This window comes from Leopardus geoffroyi, chromosome B1 (assembly GCF_018350155.1).
Source record: "Leopardus geoffroyi isolate Oge1 chromosome B1, O.geoffroyi_Oge1_pat1.0, whole genome shotgun sequence".
Taxonomy (NCBI): domain Eukaryota; kingdom Metazoa; phylum Chordata; class Mammalia; order Carnivora; family Felidae; genus Leopardus; species Leopardus geoffroyi.
Window position 1 is genome coordinate 64,355,405 of NC_059327.1, and position 21,591 is coordinate 64,376,995.

At 35.0% G+C, this 21,591-nt stretch overlaps 1 protein-coding gene across 7 annotated transcripts in view; it reads left to right on the forward strand.

The window, feature by feature from the left end:
• The window catches only part of MARCHF1 (membrane associated ring-CH-type finger 1), an 874,367-nt gene that overhangs the window by 688,779 nt on the left and 163,997 nt on the right, over nucleotides 1–21,591 (forward strand). For all 7 annotated transcript variants that reach the window (XM_045463907.1, XM_045463928.1, XM_045463961.1 and 4 more), the window contains one exon: nucleotides 21,031–21,081. In XM_045463907.1, coding sequence (XP_045319863.1) covers nucleotides 21,031–21,081 — 51 coding nt within the window. The remainder of the gene's footprint in view (nucleotides 1–21,030; nucleotides 21,082–21,591) is intronic.

The window sequence follows — 21,591 nt, forward strand, 5'->3', positions numbered from 1 at the left end:
ATGGGTCCTGCTGTACAACTTTGTGTGAGTAAAGATTCCAAATGAAGAGGGAGGTAATGACTATATTGGATTCCCCATGGCTCACCCAATGAAGGTTAATGTAAAGAGAAGTCATGTACTGAGGTCCAAAAATAGAACTTTACTGTTGTAAAGTAGTAAGATGGTTATAACTAGTTGAAACATGGATATTATTTTTGGTACTCTATATTCTATTGAAGGTTACATGGCATACAGCCCTTCTTGTCTTTCAACTCGTATCATCATCTGCTACCCCTATGAAGTTCAGGTTGATAACTCCACTGAGTACTTATTAAATATTCTTTAACATCAATAAGTTTTAATTATTTTTATGTCCTTTAAATTTGTATTTTATTCACTGCATTGTCAACAAGCAGCAAAGAGATATGGCTGGGTGTCACAAATGTTGTTAGTGTCAATAAGTATCTGCCGAGTGAGTGAATGAATAAATGAATGAAATAATGAATATTGAATAAATTCAGCTGAATAAGTGCTGGACTTATGGCAGAAACTGAGTTGCCAGAAGTTAACTAGGGCCCTGGGTGAATCATTTCACTCACTCATATCCATGTCATATCTAAAAATAGAACTTTCAAAAGGCATCTCATAGATCTGGTGTTTAATAATCTTATTACTCATACTGATGTATTTCTCCATACAACATTACTTTTAAAATACTGACTTGGTAAAATGTGTAGTTTTGTGCAATAAAGTAGTTATATCTTAAACATTAAAGACAAGTGATCATATTTCTCATCGCTTTTTTAAGTTCACATTAAAAGACATATTGGACAAAGGGCTAGTATCCAAATCTATAAAGAACTCACAAAACTCCACACCCGAAAAACAAATAATCCAGTGAAGAAATGGGCAGAAAACATGAATAGACACTTCTCTAAAGAAGACATCCAGATGGCCAACAGGCACATGAAAAGATGCTCAACGTCGCTCCTCATCAGGGAAATACAAATCAAAACCACACTGAGATATCACCTCACACAGGTCAGAGTGGCTAAAATGAACAAATCAGGAGACTATAGATGCTGGAGAGGATGTGGAGAAACGGGAACCCTCTTGCACTGTTGGTGGGAATGCAAACTGGTGCAGCCACTCTGGAAAACAGTGTGGAGGTTCCTCAAAAAATTAAAAATAGATCTACCCTATGACCCAACAATAGCACTGCTAGAAATTGACCCAAGGGATACAGGAGTGCTGATGCATAGGGGCACTTTACCCCAATGTTTATAGCAGCACTTTCGACAATAGCCAAATTATGGAAAGAGCCTAAATGCCCATCAACTGATGAATGGATAAAGAAGTTTTGGGTTATATATACAATGGAATACTACTTGGCAATGAGAAAGAATGAAATAGGGCCTTTTGTAGCAACGTGGACAGAACTGGAGAGTGTGATGCTAAGTGAAATAAGTCATACAGGGAAAGATACCATATATTTTCACTCTTATGTGATCCTGAGAAACTTAACGGAATACCATGGGGGAGGGGAAGGGGAAAAAAAAAGTTAGTGAGGGAGGGAGGCAAACCATAAGAGACTCTTAAAGCCTGAGAATAAGCTTAAGGTTGATAGGGGGTGGGAGGGAGGGGGGGGTGGGTGATGGGCATTGAGGAGGGCACCTGTGGGTATGAGCACTGGGTGTCGTATGGAAACCAATTTGACAACAAATTTCATATTAAAAATTAAAAAAAAATTTAAAAAGATCATTGGAAGCCATGAAAAATAAAGTGATGTCACACTAAACATGATAGTTTAATAAAAATTAAAACAGGTATTAGCTGGATATAGGCTAAAATATGTACATAAAGTATCTCATTTAATTCTTATAGTAAAGGTACTTAATGATAAATATCATTATTACTTACATTTTACAACTTCAGAAACAGGCACAGAGAAGCTAAGTTTCCCAAAATTGCACAGCTAACCAATCAGTAAATGATAGAACTAGGACTCCAGTTTTGGGAGTTTGGACTTGAGATTCTGTGTCCTTACACGTTGTTCTATATGCCTCATAATCACATACTGTGAAAACTTAAAGGATTTATTTGTAATTTTCTAAAGCACTCATTGAATGGAAAATGCATTATCAATTATCACTTAAATTTTAATTGTTTATGTTACCGTACTTTCTTTATGTTTTCTTTTTTTGTGCCATTGGGTTTTTATCACCCACTTTTTAATGCTTGAAATATAAACTTCTCCCTAAAACAAGTAACCACTAATTATAATGTTATACCTCTTAGGACATTTTTTTCCCCAGAGGCATTATCAATTAACATGTCTTATTAACTTAAAACATTTATTTTTATGTAGCTATTAAACTTCTAAGAGAAGATCTGCTAATTTGACTATTTAAAATAACTACAGGTTGAACTTTCTAGATTTCTAATAGTTTCTAGACCTATGGTTGCTGCATGGCAACCAACTCAAACTTTAGCAGTTCTGGGCACTTTTTGGTTTTTAGGTGATGCTCTTTTGCACACAGATACACCCCAACCCTGCCAGCTGCCATAGATAATTTACCCACTGGTCCTCAAGGGAATGATCTTGGACATGGAGCTGACCTAGGACAAGCAAGCTAACACCACTGCAAAACAAATAGAATGGTTTATCCTTTGAACTTCTTATACAAAAGGAATATATTCATAATCCTTGAACATGACACATTCTAAATGTATGTTTATAAGTTAAGCTTCTGCTTGCCTTTATATAGAAATAATGGATTTTTATGGTTTTATAGGATGTCTGGTTTTAAGTTGACTTTAATTCTGTCTAATGTCTCAGAACAATCAATATTATCATCTAGATGGCTGTGAAATCACTCTTTCCTATTACTATAAAGGCAATTTGCAAGTTACTCTGTATAAATAAATTGTACACCTTATACTCTGAAATGCATTTTAAATTAGGAATAAAGCCAAATAATTATATCCATTTAATGCTTTTTGTTTGTTTTTACATAAACTGAATCACATCTACTAGATTTGATAAGGCCTCCTAGAACCTGGCACCAGGTAAAGTGCCATGATAAAATTTCAATTTTGTTCTTCTGAATAGATTTTAAGAAAACTAATTACATCAGCACATGAATCTTTCTGGTGATAAATAATAATTTACTAACACTGTTTTATTTTGAACCACCAATATTTTGACTACAGCCTCTTTTGTTCTTTATAAAATTTCTGTACTTTATAATTTTTATGCTTTCCAAAAATTTAAGAAACTAAATTGTTCCCTGGACTATCTTATAATACATGAAGATCTAGGAAGTGTTGATTTTTATTCACTCCACAGAGTGTGGCTGAAAATTCATTAATTGGTTTCAATCTGCTTGTGGTCAAAGGTCTTAATGCTTTTTGAACTTCTGATATTGAAGTAGAGAATTTTCAGCAGATATGCCAGCCCTTATTTTATTATATTTTATCCCTAGAGATTATTTCTATTATGAGAAATTCACTGTCTTTAATAAGTAGTCATTAATTCATGTTCCTTGTGTGCACATATGTGCGTCTTGGGTCTCAGTGTTTTCCGCCAAGAATTAACGTTTAGCCCCTTCAGATTTTTGCATCTGGGTGGTTGAAATCATGTAAACACTTTATAAATCTGAAGCTTAAATATATAAAAGCTAATACCTTCTCGGGGGAGAGTAAGCTAAAATAAATGCAGTATTAGCTTATAATACAAGAATTCCAGATAGCACTTTCAGCAGGTATCAGGCCTCTATTCTTTCTATCTCTTTTTAAAATTTCAGCCCATTGTCTTACGTCAAGGGAGGGAAGAGTGGGTGGGTGATGGGCATTGAGGAGGGCACCTGTTGGGATGAGCCCTGGATGTTGTATGGAAACCAATTTGACAACAAATTTCATATTTAAAGAAAGTATAATAGCTTCTGATTAATCCAGAACTGCAGCTAAACATTCATAAATAGCATTATCATAGGGAGGAGTTGATAATATTATATATGGAATCCAAAATATACTCTGACCAAAATCAATCCAATGTTGCTTTGTATTTGTGACTTTATAACTTGACCCCATTTTAAGAACAGGTACAGATATTAATTTTTCCATTATAAATGTGTAAAATAAAGGCATATTTTATTATTCATGAATGAAATATCATATAAATTGCCATCGTATACTTACTGCCCATTATTCTCGAGAACACCTATGCTAATATGCCTCTAAAACAAACAGAATTATTAATATTTCTCCTTAATTTATTAAACATCTGTACTGTTCCAGGTAGGTATTAGATTGGATTTAAACAAAATAAAAATTTAACTGAAATATAGTCCCTTCCCTTGAAAAACACTTTATCAAGTAATGAGTGTAGAATAATATATATATAAATTTACTCCCAGATCAATTTCATTAGTAATTGCTATTTATACACAATAAGTCTCCAGAATTTTTATGTGAAGGAAGTTTGAAGACAGTAACATAGTTGGAATTGTGAGCTAGGGAAGTTTTATAAAAGTTGAGTTTGTATAGCAAGCAAATTTTTACTTACACTGTATGTTTGTTGAGGATGACTTCTATGTGTGTCGTGTAGAATCATGGAGTTCATTAAAGTCCGATGGTTAAAACCTTTCATTTTCAAGCCACTTCTAGCCTTTATTGAAACATGTGCCAGAAATCCTCCTCAGTTTGGTACTTATAATATTTCTAGTAATTAAAAACCCAATGAAAGAATAACATGAGACACTGAGAAGTAAAGTGACTGACCCACAGTCACATTATTAGTGAGTATGAACTGATCTAGAATTTGAACTAAGTATATCTGACTGCAAATTCATTCTTATGCTTATTTATTATTATTATTATTATACTTATTATATATTTACTATTTGATGTCTTTTTGGTAGTCAGAAATCATTTCTTCCCATCTCTTTATGGTGTATGTATTTGCTTATAGTTGTCCTGTATAATATGCCAACTTGTTAAGACTTTTCTAGAAGTGACCAAGGCTCACTGAGGCTTAGTTTTAAGTGTTATGCAGATGAGAGCCAGAGTCAGACATCTTGTTCCACATTAGCCTTACCCTTTTGGACCAGTCAGGGTCTCACACATCTACCGATATCCATAGGTGAGATTTGAAGGAGCAGTTTTAATTTTATGAAAGAATGCTTCGTAACACATTTCTGAAACTAATTCTGCGACATTTTCAAGAAATGGATTCAGAACTTCTATTTCTAATAGAGTATGCCTCTAAGCTAATGAAATATAGGCTGTATATGAATAAGATTTAAAGTTTATATAAAATGGAAGATTAACTGTGCTACCATTGTTCTGTGTAGCCCATTATGTTCCATGCTAAACAGTTTAGATCCCACTTTCTAGTGTGAGTCTCACAACCATCTCAAGAAGACTGTATTATTATCAACATTCTACAAGTGCATCACTAGAAGTTACAAGTGGATAACTGTCTTGCCCAAGGTGTACCGTAAGTGGTGTAGTTGGCATTTGAGCCCAGACATCCTAGAAGATGTATCATTTATTAGTTATAATACCATATTAAGTAATAAGTCTCCAGGGCCATTCCTCATCATTTTCTCCTGGATCCAACAGAGTGCATATGTGGAAAAATGGAATTTGATTTTACTATGGCCTTTTGTGAGGTCACCTGCTTTCCTGCCCTCGATTGTTTGTTTAGTAATTACCCTAATAATAATGGACAAGAATCCTGAATTTCTTGTCTAAAGCACGAGTTCAGGTGTTTTTTTTTTTTTTTATTGTTTAAAAAAAATAGGTTCAAGAAGGATTACCCTATAACAATGGAGAGAGGGAGAGAAAGATAAGGGAGAAAGGTTATGTTAGAGCTGTTGTAATGATTTAGAAACAATCCAGCAGTAATGTTTTTCATGCATGCATGGGATTTGCATTATGCTAAGATGGCGTGCAGGCTTTCTTCTTAAAAGAATTCCATGAGATGTTGCTGTAAAAATTTGTAACTTCAGGGGCACCTGGGTGGCTCAGTCGGTTAAGCCTCAGACTTAGCTCAGGTCATGATCTCACAGCTCATGAGCTTGCGCCCTGCATCAGGCTCTCTGCCGACAGCTTGGAGCCTGGAGCCTGCTTTGGATTCTGTGTCTCCCTCTCTCTCTGCGCCTACCCCGCTTGCACTATGTGTGTGTGTCTGTCTCAAAAATAAATAAAGATTAAAAAAAATTCTTTTTAATTTGTAACTTCAGACTCCCTGCTGGGCCAATATTATGATATAACGAGAAACTGTCAAAAGTAGTCCATAAATAAATGACAGTGAGGGAAAGGTCTGAAACTTGGACAATATTCCCTTTCCTGGTATTGTGGGGGTCTTTTTTGTCTTCTTTTGTTTTTAATGTTGATTTATTTATTTTGATAGAGAGAGCACACATAAGCAGGGGAGGGGCAGAGAATGAAGAAGAGGGAGAGAATCCCAAGCAGGTTCCATGCTTAGCACAGAGCCCTACAGGGGCTCAGTCTCACAATGAGATGATCACCTGAGCCAAAATCAAGAGTCTGAGCCACCCTAGCTCCCTACCTGGTATGATGTTCTGATCCATCTCTAGCTCATTGTGCCTATTTATCTAACTAGGAAACTCTCATATGTCTTCAGCTATTTTATAGAACCAGAATTTACATACCCAAAGATAAAATTTTATCACATTTCTTTATATATTACTGACAGAAGGAAGGAGGGAGAAAGAGTTGAATAATGGAGTGGGGACAAGAATAGACGTCTGGCACAAGAATGGGACAGGCTTGAAGTAGCACATCACATGTAAGTGAGGCCCTGCCATGGTGCAGAAGGAAGAATTACCAGCCTTTGCGTGGATCATAAACTTGCCGAAACATACATTTGCATAAACGTGTGTGTGTGTTTGTGTGTATGCCGTGAAGGTTTTAGGATTTTTTAAAATTTAGTCAATTTTATTTCAAAATTTAGCAAAATACCTAAGCCTGAATTTCCCCTGACAGTGTCTTGAGAAATATATGGTCATTAAAGTGCTTTTAAAAGAATGGAAGATGAAAATGCTAATGAAAACAACCCACCATGCAACACATTTTAAGTGGCTGTTCTCTAATATGCGGACTGTCTTACAAACATGTCTCCAATTTTAAATTAAACCCATAGAAGGAAATAATATAACTCTAATACAAAAAGTGGTTTGAAAACTTGATAGATTTTCTAGGAGCTACAGACTGGGGTAGATAAAATATGACCCCCGTATTTCTAGAGCAACCTTCTAAGATCTTAATTTGATAAAAATTAAGCAAAAATTAGTAGTGATAATAACAATGATAAGGCTACACAAAGAATACTAAAGATAACCCATATCCATCAAGGTACAGAAAGAAACAGATGGCACTTCCAAATTTAATAATTTGCGAGGAATTGATAGTCTATTTGCAATGGGTGTGAGCAGAGTATATAGAAGATACAAGGGATAGCGTGGTACCCTGGCTAGAAACAACAGGAAGTATTACCACCCCACAGGCTTGAAAAGGCAAGAAGAGGGAACATTTTTCAGAACCCAGAGACACAGCAGGTTTTGTAGAGAGGGCTACTTGACAACTGCTGAGACCTCCAATTAAGGGACAGAGCCAGCCTCTGGTGATGACTCACAGAGGGGATAATTTACACTGTCTCATTATCCTCCACTCCTATAATTTCCAACTGGGGGTCCGCATTGGTGGAATAAAATTGGAAGTCAGTGAGCAAAGCGTCTGTAATGAGATCCATCCAGGTGTGCCTCCTGGGCACAGAGCTGTGAAGAGTGGGACATAGATCTCAAGTCACGTACACCTGCGAATATAACATCTGGAACTCAGATGAATATATGAAGTCTTTATTACTTAAACTCTGAGATTCCAAGACAGAAAAAGGCCAAAAATTGGGGAAATGTTTAGCATTTATAAGAAAAGCAGTTAATTAACAAGGAATGTGACTTTATATAATTTTTTGCAAAAAAAAAATATTAAAAGGAAACTGGATATTTCTTTTGACAATATTAATAAAGATTATTGTGATAGAAAGTATATGACGAAAAAAAATTTATACATAGATCAATAAAAAATGCAAGAAGTTTTATAAATTATGTGTATATTCTTACAATAGTAGAGGTATGGTGAGCTTCCTCTTTTTAATGTGAACATTGTCGTTATAGAACAGAATTGGGGAACAAATAAAACTGCTTATATTTCACTCTTATAGGGGTTCAACCGTTGTACACTAAACTGTTGTATGCTGACCTTACTCTATATACTGTAAAAACAAACAAACATAGCAGTAATCACCTTTTCAAACAAGCCAGTGAACTAAAACCATCACCTTCTAAATTTTAGCATCCATTTGGTACCCCTTATTTTCTGTCTTTTCATAACTGTAAACATGTCTAAATTAAACCCTCAGGTCCTTTTCTATGGTGCTCTGGCAATTTGGCCAATGATCACTATACTATATTATTTTTCTTTCCATCCAAACAAGATTCAGTTTGAAGCGTTTTCAGTACTGGGGTGTACAAACTTTTTAAAAAAATGTTTCCTTTTGTTCTCATGTTAGGAATTACAACTGCTGACTTGTTTAGAATGACAAGTCCTTCATCTGTAGAGTCTTTCTTTTAGGAGAGTATACCATTAAAAAGGTATTTTTGCATGAATTTTTTCGGGAGGGAAGGGAAATTTCCATCACATGATTTTTATATTCTTTATTTCCTAGTGAATATAGTTGTTTGGCTGTCTGAATAGGTATGAGGGTTTTATTCATTATCATAATTAACAATATTAGCAAGTTTTTCAATTAAATTGGGTATTTGGGAGTATGTTTGTTTTTTTAAAAAAAAATTAAGAGTATTTTAAGTAAATTCTATGCAGTACAAAATTTAATAATAAATTTGACCACTTACAAATATATGTCCTTTTCACTAATCTTCCTTTAGCTCTAGCAAATCCAAGCTTAATCCTAGGTCCTGCTTATACTTATATAGTGCCTTACACTATATTTGGAACATGCTTTTTCAAAGTGTATCATATTTGTTCCACAGCTATTTTAAGAAGGTAACCATATGTTCTTATGCCCACTTTGCAAATTCAGCAAGCCAAGGCCAGAGAAGGTAGATGATTTTCCTAAGGTCACATGGTAGGTAACGGAGCTCTAATCCAAATGTCACTGTTTTTTTCCTACCAATCCTACTTGACCCAGTAATTAATTTGATGCCTTTATGTTCCATTTACTGTACTGTCTTGGGGGATATAAACATCAAATGTTTCTTGCAGCTCTTTTACTCACTCTCTCTCTCTCTCTCTCTCTCTCTCTCTCTCTCACACACACACACACACACACACACACACACGCACACACATTTATCTCTTTATGATATCTAATCTTTGATGAGTAAGACTAACTTTCCCATTTTTGTTTAATTTTCTTAATTTGATATTTTTACAAAAATATTATGAAAAAGAAGTAAAACTCTACCACCCAAAGATTTTTTTTTAAAGCTAGAATATCTCCATAAGCCTCTCTGCTCCCTGCAGTACTATCATGCTGTGGGACTGAGGGTAACCACTATGAGTAGATGGTGTGATAATAACCGATATTGGATGAGCATATTTTTGCTTAGTCAAAAATATGTATGTAAATACATAAATATTTCTACAGGTTCTGTATACTTGATTTTAAAGAAATGAAAATGTCCTCTACATGTTATTGTTTAACTCTCTTTTTCACCTTAATAATATATTTTGGATATCATCACTTGCCAATAAATAAAGATGTAACTTCACACTTGCATTATAATTTCTGTATGCACTTCACATCCATATATAATTTTACATAAACAGGCATACACCATGCTCTTTTTATTTTTAAGGACTCTTTCCCCCCCTTATCTCCTTTCTCCTCTTCCATTGGACTCTCCCTCTGCCCTCTCACTCTTGCCCCAAGAAACTCATGTTATCACACTCATGAGTATCCCTTCCATGACTTTTTCTATTTTTTTAATGTTTATTTATTTTTAGAGAGAGAGAGAGAGAGAGAGAGAGAGAGAGAGAGAGAGATCATGAGCCAGAGAGGGTCAGAGAGAGAGGGAGAGACAGAATCCCAAGCAGGTTCCATGCTGTCACTGCAGAGCCTGACATGGGACTCCATTGCAAGAACAGTGAAATCATGACCTGAGCCGAAATCAAGAGTCATACTTAACTGCCATGACTTTTGCTATGCTCATATAGTCATACACAAATACATGTCTACACATAAATATATGCACACATAGACACTTGTAGAAGTTCTGTCCTTATATGTTTTCCAAATAATCATACAACTTCTCTTTTTACTTTTTGGACTCAATCTTATCTTGTGTAAAATTCCTTTTGGACAAATGGCAAGGAACTGATTCATTCTATTTCATAATGGCATAATATTCCAAAGCGTGGCTCTGCTATAACTTATTTAATCATTTCTCTGTTGGTAAGCATTGTTTACTCCATTAGTCAGGATCTAGTCAGGAGAGAGAAACCAGACTTCGGTTTTAATATAGAAAACTTAATGTAAAGATTTATTGCCTAGTCTGGGTGAACAAAGGAAAGAAACTGGATTATTTATAGCTTGAAAAAGGGACCCAATGGAATTGAAACTCGAACTTTTGAAGAAGGAGCCAGCGGGCTGGTGTTGGGATCTAAAGAGTGTGGCATCTGTTTCCGAGGCTGTTAGAAAAACTGCACACTGTCCTTGGCTACTGCTCCAGGAGGTGACCCCAGCTACCAGAGTAAAGAAGCATTTCTAGGATGATACACAAGAAGTGGAGAAGAAGCCAATGGAAAGCAAACAGGACTGAGCAAATCCCGTTTTCCTTTTCCAGCCTTCCAAGTTCCCCTTAGTGCCCCTCTTAGCAGAGAGTCAGAGGGAGTGGGGTGAGGAAACAGAAACGTGGTTTGCAGAGCCCCAGCTCCAGAGTAGAATTTAGGAGGGTGGGCTTAAAGCTTCGAGAACAAATAAACATTAAAAAAAGAAAAAAAAAAGAGCACTGAACAGTGGGTCAAAGGACATCGGTTCTGGTCACAGCTCTTTCATTGACTGCCTCTATGACCTCGAGCAAGGCATACCACATCTCAGAGCCTCCAGTTCCATATTCCAGAAGTCTCTTGTGGAACACAGCTTGTCAATCAGGAAACAATGAAATTGGACTAAGTATTAATTGACATTAGAAAATTAGTTAATGTCATTTAAAAATTTAAAAAGAAAAATAAAGCTTCGAGAACATTAACTTAACAACTGGCATGTCTTTATTGCCAAGATGGGTTTTTGTGTTTTTTTTTTTTTTTCAATTAAGAACAGAACTGTATTTAAGTGGCCTTATTCGCATATTCGTATGAACCAGTGCTTTTATTTCTCTGGGACAGATTCCCAGCAGTGAGATTACTGCATAAGTGATATTTTTAATTTTAACAGATGTTGCCAGATGTTTTTGCAAATGATCCTGCAAAAATTCATACTTCTCCTAGCAATTTTTGAGAGTACTCTTTCTTATTCTCCCCACCAGCACTGGAAGCTATCACTCTATTCAATCTTTCTAACATGATGAGTGTAAAGCAATGCCTTGTTTTTACTCTAATTAGCATTTTTCTGACAGCTTGTGATTTTAAGCATCTTATTATATGTTTATTAACAATCTGCAATCCTTTTTTTGTGAATTTCTATTCCTATCTTTCACTTAATTTTATTTTCTATTGGATTTCTTCTGTTGCCTTTTTCATGAATATACAAAAATCTCTCTGCATATTACAGAAATTGAACTTTATCAATCTTCTATTTTGTGCTTGTTTATAATGTTACTGTTTGTTTATTCACTCTAATTTTTGTGTTCTTTACAGACATAATATAATCAAATATCACTTATAGCTTCTGGTTCTCGTATTAGTTATATATAGACCTCCCCCACCCCAAGATTGAATTTATAATTTAAGCTTATGTCAAATATTTTTTTAATTTTTTATATTCAAGACTTTGTTCCATCTGGAATCTATGACTGTATATGCCATTTATTTTATTTTTTTTAAGTTTACTCATTTTGAAAGAGAGAGAACAGGGGAGGGGTAGAGAGAGAGAGAATCCCAAGCAGGCTCCACACTGTCAGCATAGAGCTTGACACAGGGCTTGAGCTCACAAACTGATAGATCATGACCTGAGCCAAAGTCAAGAGTCAGACGCTTCACTGACTGAGCCACCCCAGGAACCTCTGTATATGCTATTCAGTATGGGTTTGATTTTTTTTTTCCATGTAGATAGTCAGTTGTCCGGAAGCATTTATTATGACAACTTTCCTTTCAATATTGATTTGAAATACCAATTTTGTTATATGTGAGACTCTTTGATCTGCTTCTGGATTTTCTATTCTGGATTTCACTGGATTTCCTTTTGGTCAATTCTTATGCCAATGCCATATTGACTTAATCACAGTGGGTTAATATGGACAATGCCTAGCATTTGGAAACCTTTTTTAAATTAATTTCTTGGCTATTCTCCAGCATTTCTTTTCCTATATGTGTTCCTCAAGATAATTTTATCTATCTCCTTTCTGCTTCAGAAAAGAAGAAATAAACCCCATTAGAGATTAATTTGAACTACATTCTATTTATATTCCATTTTGTAGAAGATGTATATTTTATGAAATTATCTTCCCATCAAAAAGTGGTGCTTTCATTTTTTCAGTTCATGATCTCCTCAGTAAGATTTTGTAATTTATATTTTAATAAGATTTTATAATTTATTTGTTAAATTTATTCTTAAGTATTTTATGGTTTTTGTTTTTATTATTACATTTCTGGGTATTTATTGCTGGAAGGGAAAAAGCTCTTGATCTTGTAGTATTTCTATTAAGATAAACTAAACCATCACAAGAAATAAATCCAAAAAATGTGATGGCTCCAAAGAAATACAAGTTTATTTCTTTTCCATGAAAGTTTAGAGTGTATGTTCCAAACTGGCTGAGGGCTCTTCACCATGTGGTCATTCGAGGACTCAGGAGAATTCAGCTCTACTCTACTTAATATGTGGCTTCCTGGCTTGCTCTGATAGTCACCGTCTTAGCACCGAGCAATAGAAAAAGAAATTGTAGATTTATGGGACACGCAGGAAACTGACAATTGTGAGCTCTGTTCACATCTCACTGGAGGGAATTTAGTTATAGGCAACCTATAATTGAAAGAAATGCTAGGAGACACAGTGTGACTGGAAAGAAATATACCCAGTTGCCATTTTGTTTTTGCAGAAGAAAGGATGATGCATTTTAGGAAATGTAGTAGACTCTGCCATGGTATAATTATCCTATATCTAGCCATTATACTAAAGTCTCATTAATTCTCATAGTTTTCTTCTTTAGGCACATTTGGAATTTCTATCATATCCATAAGAGATTGCTTTGTTTTGCTCCTTCCTTTCAATATTTTTCCCACCAAATATTTTATTTTATTGTTGTTACATGTGTTAGAAACTCTAAGATGAGTTGAATAGTAATAGCAAGAGCAAACATCCCTAACAGAATTTCATAGTTCTTGTATTTTATCATTTAGAATAATTTTTGGCATTGATTTTAAAATCTTGTCTTTATCACTTTAAAAGATTTCCTCCAATTCTTATTGTACTTAGCACTTACATGGTAGTAAGACTGCAGAGGTTTGTCAATTATCTTTTTGGCATATAAGATCATTATATTTGTCTCTTTCAATGTATTAATCTAATGAAATATTGACAGATTTCCTGAAAAAGAAATGTCTGGAATAAATCTTATTTATTCTATTCCTTATGCATTTTTGGATGCACTGCTGGTGTATCAAAGATGCATACTATGATTTAGATATATGCTAATATTTTTAAAGAAGTTTTGCATCTCACTCAAGTGAGTGCCATGCTACAGATGGAGGCTGAAGGCAGATTTGAGTTTTAGAGAAATTATGGAATGTGACATTCTTTGTGTGCCAATATTTTGGACTAAAATTCATAAGCATCACACACATTTAGATAAAAGAAGTTAGGAATGCCTGGGTGGCTCAGTTGGTAAGTAAATGACTCTTGATTTCAGCTCAGGTCATGATCTCACGGTTTGTGGGACTGAGCCCCACGTCGGGTTCTGCACTGACAGCACAGAGCCTGCTTGGGATTCTCTCTCTCTCCTCTCTCTCTGCCCACCCCCCCCCCACTCATGCTCTTCCTCTCTCTCAAAATAAATAAACTTTAATAAAATATAAAGAAGCTGGAGGAATTCCTATGAACACAGCACAAGAGATAGAGTTTTGAAAGAAGAAGAATAAAAGGCAAATATACTAGTAGCAATGGGAAAGAAAGAATAACAAATAGAAATAAAACAAACTATATGCATTAGGGTCCTCCAGAAAAACCAAACCAATAGGAAATATAGGATATAGATAGATTAGATAGATAGATATGTCTATGTCTATATCTATGTCTATATCTATATCTATATCTATATCTATATCTATATCTATATCTATCTACACAACACACACACACACACACACACACACACACACACACACAGGGAGAGAGAGATCTATAGAGTGGGCGAGTAGGCTGGAGACTCAGGGGAGTGGTAGTTCTAGCCCAAAGGCAGTTCTGCTGGCAGAATTAGCAGAATTCATTCTTGTTCTGAAGAGGTCAGTTTTTGTTCTATTAAGGCATTCAACTGATTGGGTGAGATTTATCCACATTATACAGTGTAATCTGCTTTACTCAAAGTCCACTGATGTAAATGTTAATCTCATCCAAAAAACACTTTCAAAGAAACATCCAGAAGAATGTTTGATTAAACATATCGGCATTATGGCCCAGCCAAGTTGACACATAAAATTAACCATTATATCCCCTGAATGCCAGGGCAATTTCCATTTATCTGTGTAAGAGACCTTCAGTTGTAAATACTTGAGAATCTACTTTAGAGATCACTTGCTATGTAAAACAGAAGAGAAGATGTTAGGTTATTGCAAATATTTTGAAGCAATAGATACATCTATACTTAAGGTTCTAATGCAAAAATTTAAAGGATGAAAAATGAAAAACTTTCAAATAGTGGAAAAATCTGAAAGCTGATTTTAAAAGGATGTATCATATAGAGAGCTTGTGTAAGTTATTCAATTTTTCCTAAAACTGAGAACAAGGGGCAAGAATGGAGTCAAGGGATCATAGACCAGCACAATAGAGGTATTTCTCTCCACCTCACTCTTTTACCAAAAGCTAACTTGGCCCTCTCTTCTCCTTCTCAGCATCTAGAATCTAAGAGTCAGAGGAAATGAAACTAATTCATTGTACTTTACCAAAGCGGCCCCCCAACTGATATTTGACAAGGGCCTTAGAAATATTCTCTGTTGGGTATCATGAGCCAAAGTACCCTCAACTAAGTCCCCAACAAGTGCAGGTCTTGAAATATGCCCAAAATTTGACATATTAAAAAATATAGTGTGACCTTCACTGGCATTATCACACATCTTTGTTCTACTGAATGACTATAGACTGAGCCAGTAAACTGGCTCTTATTATGTGAAATACTCTTAAGAAATATCTCCTTCAGATTTGTCTCCACATGGCTTCCTTGAACTGCCAAAAAGTTACAGCTTATATTATTTTTCTTCAGTTTTTCAATCCAGATTTCAGATTGCTCAATTAAGACTAAAGCATAGTTTCCTTTTCCTTCTGTATTTCTTTTTGGGTACTGTCTTAACACATTATGCAAGATTAATAACATGAATTTGGGAACTTTATCTATCGTCAAGAATAATGTAAATAAAATTGAAATTACGTGTTCTTTAAAAATGAGGTACAACTGGGGCGCCTGGGTGGCTCAGTTGGTTAAGCATCCGATTTCGGCTCAGGTCATGATCTCACGGCTTGGGAATTGGAGCCCTAAGTCGGGCTCTGTGCTGACAGCTCAGAGCCTGGAGCCTCTGCAGATTCTGTGTCTTTCTCTCTCTCTCTGCCCCTCCCCTGCTCACATTCTGTCTCTGTCTTTCAAAAATAAATAAACATTAAAAATTTTTTTTTTAAAAAATGAGGTACAACTTACTTGGAAATCATCATGCCCTTATTCTTTTTAGGGCATATAGACTTCTATTTACTTATCTAATTGCTTGTTAATTACTGTATGTATTCAAGTAGACTTCTATTTACTTATCTAATCCCTTCTTTGTTAATTACTGTATCTATTTAAGTTTTCCTCTTCTTAAATAAATTCTGACAACTTTTACTTTGCTAGAATATGGTTGATTTTTTTCTAGGTTTTCAGATTTGCTGCAATAACATTACGTGTAGCTTTCTTTTAAAATTTTTCTAATTTTTCTGTGTCTTTGGTCATTTATCCTTTCTTATCTTATCTACTGCTTTCTCTTTCCCTTGATAAGCCTTACTAGAAATTCATCTATTTTGTAATTATTCTCAGGGACCTGCCTTAAGAAAATGTTTCTGTATTATTCTTATTTATATCTATTTAATGAGTTTTAGCTTTTATAATTGATTACTTTCATTTTTCTATGTTCTTTTATTTTGTTTAATTACTGTTTTCTTTAATATGGAAAGCATTTACAGTTATAAATTTTATCTGGATATAGCTTTTGCTGTGTTCTCTATAAGTCTTAGCATATTATTTTCAAGAGTTTCTGGCTATAATTTTCCAAAGACTTTTATTTCATTGAACCAAGCATTATCTAAAAATGTGTTAATTAGTGGTGATTAAGATTTATTAGTCACATTTCAAGTTTTTGTTTCTAATTTTATTGGTTCAATATCAAAAGAAGCGCCCTATAAATCTCTATTTGAAGTTTTTTTGTTAAGGTACTGTTTGAGGGTACATGAATTTTACATCTTTCATAGACATTAAAAAACAGTATTTTTCACTTAGTGGACATGAGATTTTTAAATATATCTATTAATCAAGTTTTTATTGCATACAATTTCTCTGTGTTTTTTTTTTTCATTTATAAACCACATTGCTTTCAAAGACTTTTATTACAGGTTTTAATTATCTTAGTAAAAATAGTTCCATTTTCTACTTAGAATTCTTCAGATGACCTTCAAATTTGCCTCATTTCTTTTTCTTCTTTCAAATATTCTTGATTTTTAGCCTGGACAGGGGTAGGGGGTGGAGGTGAGGGGGACCAACGAAAAAAACCAGAGAATAACATTGTATCAGTGAAATGTGTGAATCTTATTCTGGTTTCTTCACTCAGGCAGGAAGTTTTTTGTTTTGTTTTGTTTTTTTTCCTTAAGTTCACATAAAACAACCTCCTTCAAGCTTCCTTACTGCCCTCTTCTGATCAATGGTACAATATATAGAATATCCATGTGTAGATACATACATGTCCAGCCATATTGTATATTCTTTAACACAGAGTATTGCCTTTTGAAGGAACTATGTCATTTTCCTCAGATTATAACATTAAAAATGTGTTAAAACAATTTAGTAATGATTTTCTCATTTGGTAATCAGTTTTCCTTTCTGGTAATAAAAATCCAGCATGTTTAGTAAGATCAAATTTGAAAAACAATCATTATACTAATAATAATCACAGAACAAAACTAACAATGTCAGATATATTTATATCAAACAAAAACTTAGAAACTTCTTGTCAATATTAAAAAGCACCTCTGAAATTAGAAGTCAAACTCTATGCATACTGTGAATGGTCTGCTAAAACCAGTCTGCTAAGATAGCTACTCAACATTACTGATTGATGATCCCATACTTTTCTTGCAGACTTGTCTGAAGCTCTTGTTGGTTCCAACTTTTAGTCCCCTAAAAGGTCACTATAATTTGAGTACCAGTAAGTTACATTAGAATCTAAGACAGCTTCTATTTAATGTAAGGTAAAGAATTTCAACTGATCATAATGAGGTATGACAACCGTATTTGACTAATCTATGAAGAAGAATTTGTCATTGCAATGGTAATGGGACAATCCACCCAATTAATTAGTAGCAAATGGAACAGATAGCTTTGGAAGTTTTCCAAGAGCAAAAGTGCTTCTGGTGCTTTGCTTCAAAAGCAGAGCAAACCCAAATTCCTTGGGTAGAGAAAAATTTGATTTTTCATTCTTACATTTTGTATGCCAGAATCTAATCCATAATAGAGGCAAAATTGCAGGACAGAGAAACGAGGATATTTGTGTTTAAATTATGAGTCTAGTAAACTATGATGATCATCATGATTTTTGAGGGAGCTCTTTGGGTGTTTCCTCTGCTTGTGAATAGTAATTGAAATAGTATAACCTTGCAAACTATAAAATGTTTTCATGTAGAGCTCATTTGCTTCTTCCAACAATCCCCAGGGTATTATCTCCTCCATGTTATAGTGAAGACACAGGTTACAGTGAGGAAAGTCCTGGCTTGTCAAACTGTGATCTTGCCAGAACCAGTGCATTACCAGAGGGCAAATTGCAAGTAGGGCTCTCCCTCTCCAAAGCTGCCAGCACAGCACTCGTGTGTGCCCTCTGTCCCCTGTATTAACTGGAATGGACACGACAGGGAGCTTAGCTCTGGCAAAAAAAAAAAAAAAGTAACCTTTGCCTAAACTCCTTTATTTCTTGCAATACCTAATCTTGTGTGAGGAGAAAATAGAACCAATGGATCTCAAGTTAAAAGATCTCTTGAAGTACTAAATAATCAAGAAGATGCTCCCTCCCTATTAGATTTGGGGATGCTGGTGACAAGTATGGGAATTATCTGCTTGTTATAACCTTATGCTGAACTCATTCACAACTGTGGAGGGAATCTGACTCTCCTTGTTTTTATCTGAAAACACCACAAAGTCCTATTTGGTTTGCAAATTTAAGTTATCTGATGTCGTGTTAAATTTCTGTGGTACCTCTGGGCTCTTGTTGAAGCACCTTTCAGTCCTAGTTCCTTAATTATGTTTTCACATACCATGGAAATATGGAAAACATAACAAAACAACTACTACACGAAATTCTTCCCTGTCTATTATATTATGTGACTTATTTCCGTCTGTTCTATACAATAGTGTGTCAGAATCCTTCATTTCACTCAGAAGGGAAGATGGATTAGTTTTGTTTTCTGGTATCTAGAAGAGGAGTTGAGATGTCAGGAGAAAAGTACCCCTCTCCATCACCAGAGGAAGCTAATCAAGGAAAAATGTCTGCTGGCAGTACATACATTAATCTCCAGCTGGATCACGGGGCTGTTATGAGGTGTAACTAATCGTATCGTTGTGACTCATCTTGGTCTGTAATAACACGCTCCACAGTGACATCAGTGGTTGTATGAGATGGATGTTGCATGTAAAGGAAAAAATACTATTCAGCTGGAATATGTGCAAGCCTGCACATGACACAGTGACAATTTGCAGTAAATGCATCTACTGTTTCTCCACAATCACATTTGCCTTATCCTGTCATCGCTGTGTTGCTGAAACTGTCTCTAGCAGTCATCATGGGGCAATTTCAGACCTGCAGGTTGTTAGAACATCTTAGTTCTCAAAAACAACCTCTGTCAAGATGCACTGTAGTTGTCTACACAGGTCCACTTTGGCACCAGGTCTAGATGCTCAGAAAATTTCTTAAAAGAATATTAAGGTGTTAATTCAGATCCTTCACAAACTCTTGGTTTCCAGAACAGCTCCTTCCAACATTTTCTCTACAGAAGGAAAGGTGTACTGTGATCTCTTGGTACATGTAAAATTCATAATACCCATGCATTGTGATTTGTCAGTCAATTGTCCACTAGCCGATAATTGGCAGAGTAGAAAGAGCAACCAGACTGGACTGGACAGAAGGCCTCAGGCTGACTCCAGCTTGAGCATGATCACTGCCATTGCTGGGAAAGGAATGCTTCTGGGTTTCAAAAGAAGGGCTCCGCTTTCTAAGGTCTCTCTCTACCTTAAAATTGTACAGTTTTCTTAAAATATTCAAAAGCTTTTCTCATGCTTTTCTACTAAGTTGGATATCCTTTAAGAGGCAAGAACTGAGGGTATAATTTTTTTAGTGTATTTTTAAGTTTCAGATTTTTAAATAATTTTTAAAGGTTTTTAATTTAATTAAGGGTTTTAAATTTAAAACTATCTTCTAAATTTTTACACTTTATTGTTTTAACATTTATTTATTTTTGAGAGACAGAGAGAGAGAGACAGAGTGTGAGCCAGGGAGGAGCAGAGAGAGAGGGAGACACAGAATCCAAAGCAGGCTCCAGGCTTCCAGCTGTCAGCACAGAGCCCGACACGGGGCTCAAGCTCATGAACTGGGAAATCATGACCTAAGCTGAAGTCAGACGCTTATCCAACTGAGCTACCCAGGCCCCTCTAAATTTTTACATTTTAAAAGTGAAATAACAGAGGGCGATCTGGGTGGCTCAGTGGGTTAAGCATCTGACTTCGGCCCAGGTCATGATCCATGGTTCATGGGTTTAAGCCCCACATTGGGCTCTCTGCTGTCAGCACAGAGACTGCTTCAATCCTCTGTCCCCCACTCTCTAAGTCCTTCCCCAGTTTGCATGCACACTCTCTCTCCCAAAGATAAATAAACTTAAAAAAATAGAACAAAAGTAAAATGACAGAAAAGATGAATAAAGATGTATTTTAAAAATACAGGAGTTAGATGTATGCACCATGTACCTGGTGTGCAATATTTACTGACATTAGAAACAGAATTTACTTAGAATGTCCTGGTAGCAAAAATGAAAGAGGAAATAATGGAATATATGTCCATTTTCTAATTTATTTCAAAGGAACTGCATACATTTTTTCTAGAGAAATAAACATTTCCTGGACATAAATACTCCTAGAATGTGATGTTAATTGAAACATTTTCACAAGGACACTGATCTGTACTAAAGAAATAAAATTTGGTAAGACAAAAACCATTGTGTGTAAGCAATTTGTACATTTATCAGTCAGAACAATATAGAGAACATTTAGACATTGGTCTGTGCTGGGCTTCCTTTTTTCCACAGTAAAGACTATTGCTAAATTCTTAATCAATGTCTGTAATTTTATTTTTCAGAATGACAAATCCCCAGGGCGATCTGCAAGTCGATCAAGTAATATTTCAAAAGTAAGTAAACTGTATTTATTTGTTTGTTTATTGACTTTCATGTTTTATGAGTTTCAGTAAATATTTTATAATGTTTAACCTAGAATTGTTATCTGTAAGCAGTACACAAATATGACTTGTTAATGGTTTTGACTCTTTTAAGCTTTTGCTGTGATGAGGGGCACGATTTCATGATTTCACACAACAAACATTTTGTTTGTTTGTTTGTTCACACACACATTTGGTTTCATTTCAACAAAATGAGTTATTTTTCCTTTTCAGTACTATATGCAAAAGATAACTTGATACTTTTGGAGTGTCATAAAAAGTATTTTTTTTCTCTCATTTCAAGCATCACAGAGCTGTCACATACCCAACTTGAAATTGTATCAACATTCATGGTACAATTTCCATTAATTCAGTTTTTCTACAAGTTTAGGCTCAACTATGCTGGTATTTAACCAGCACAGGTTTTAGAAATGACTTACTTTAAGGCATTAGTTTGGTCATATTTGTTTTATAGAGTCAATG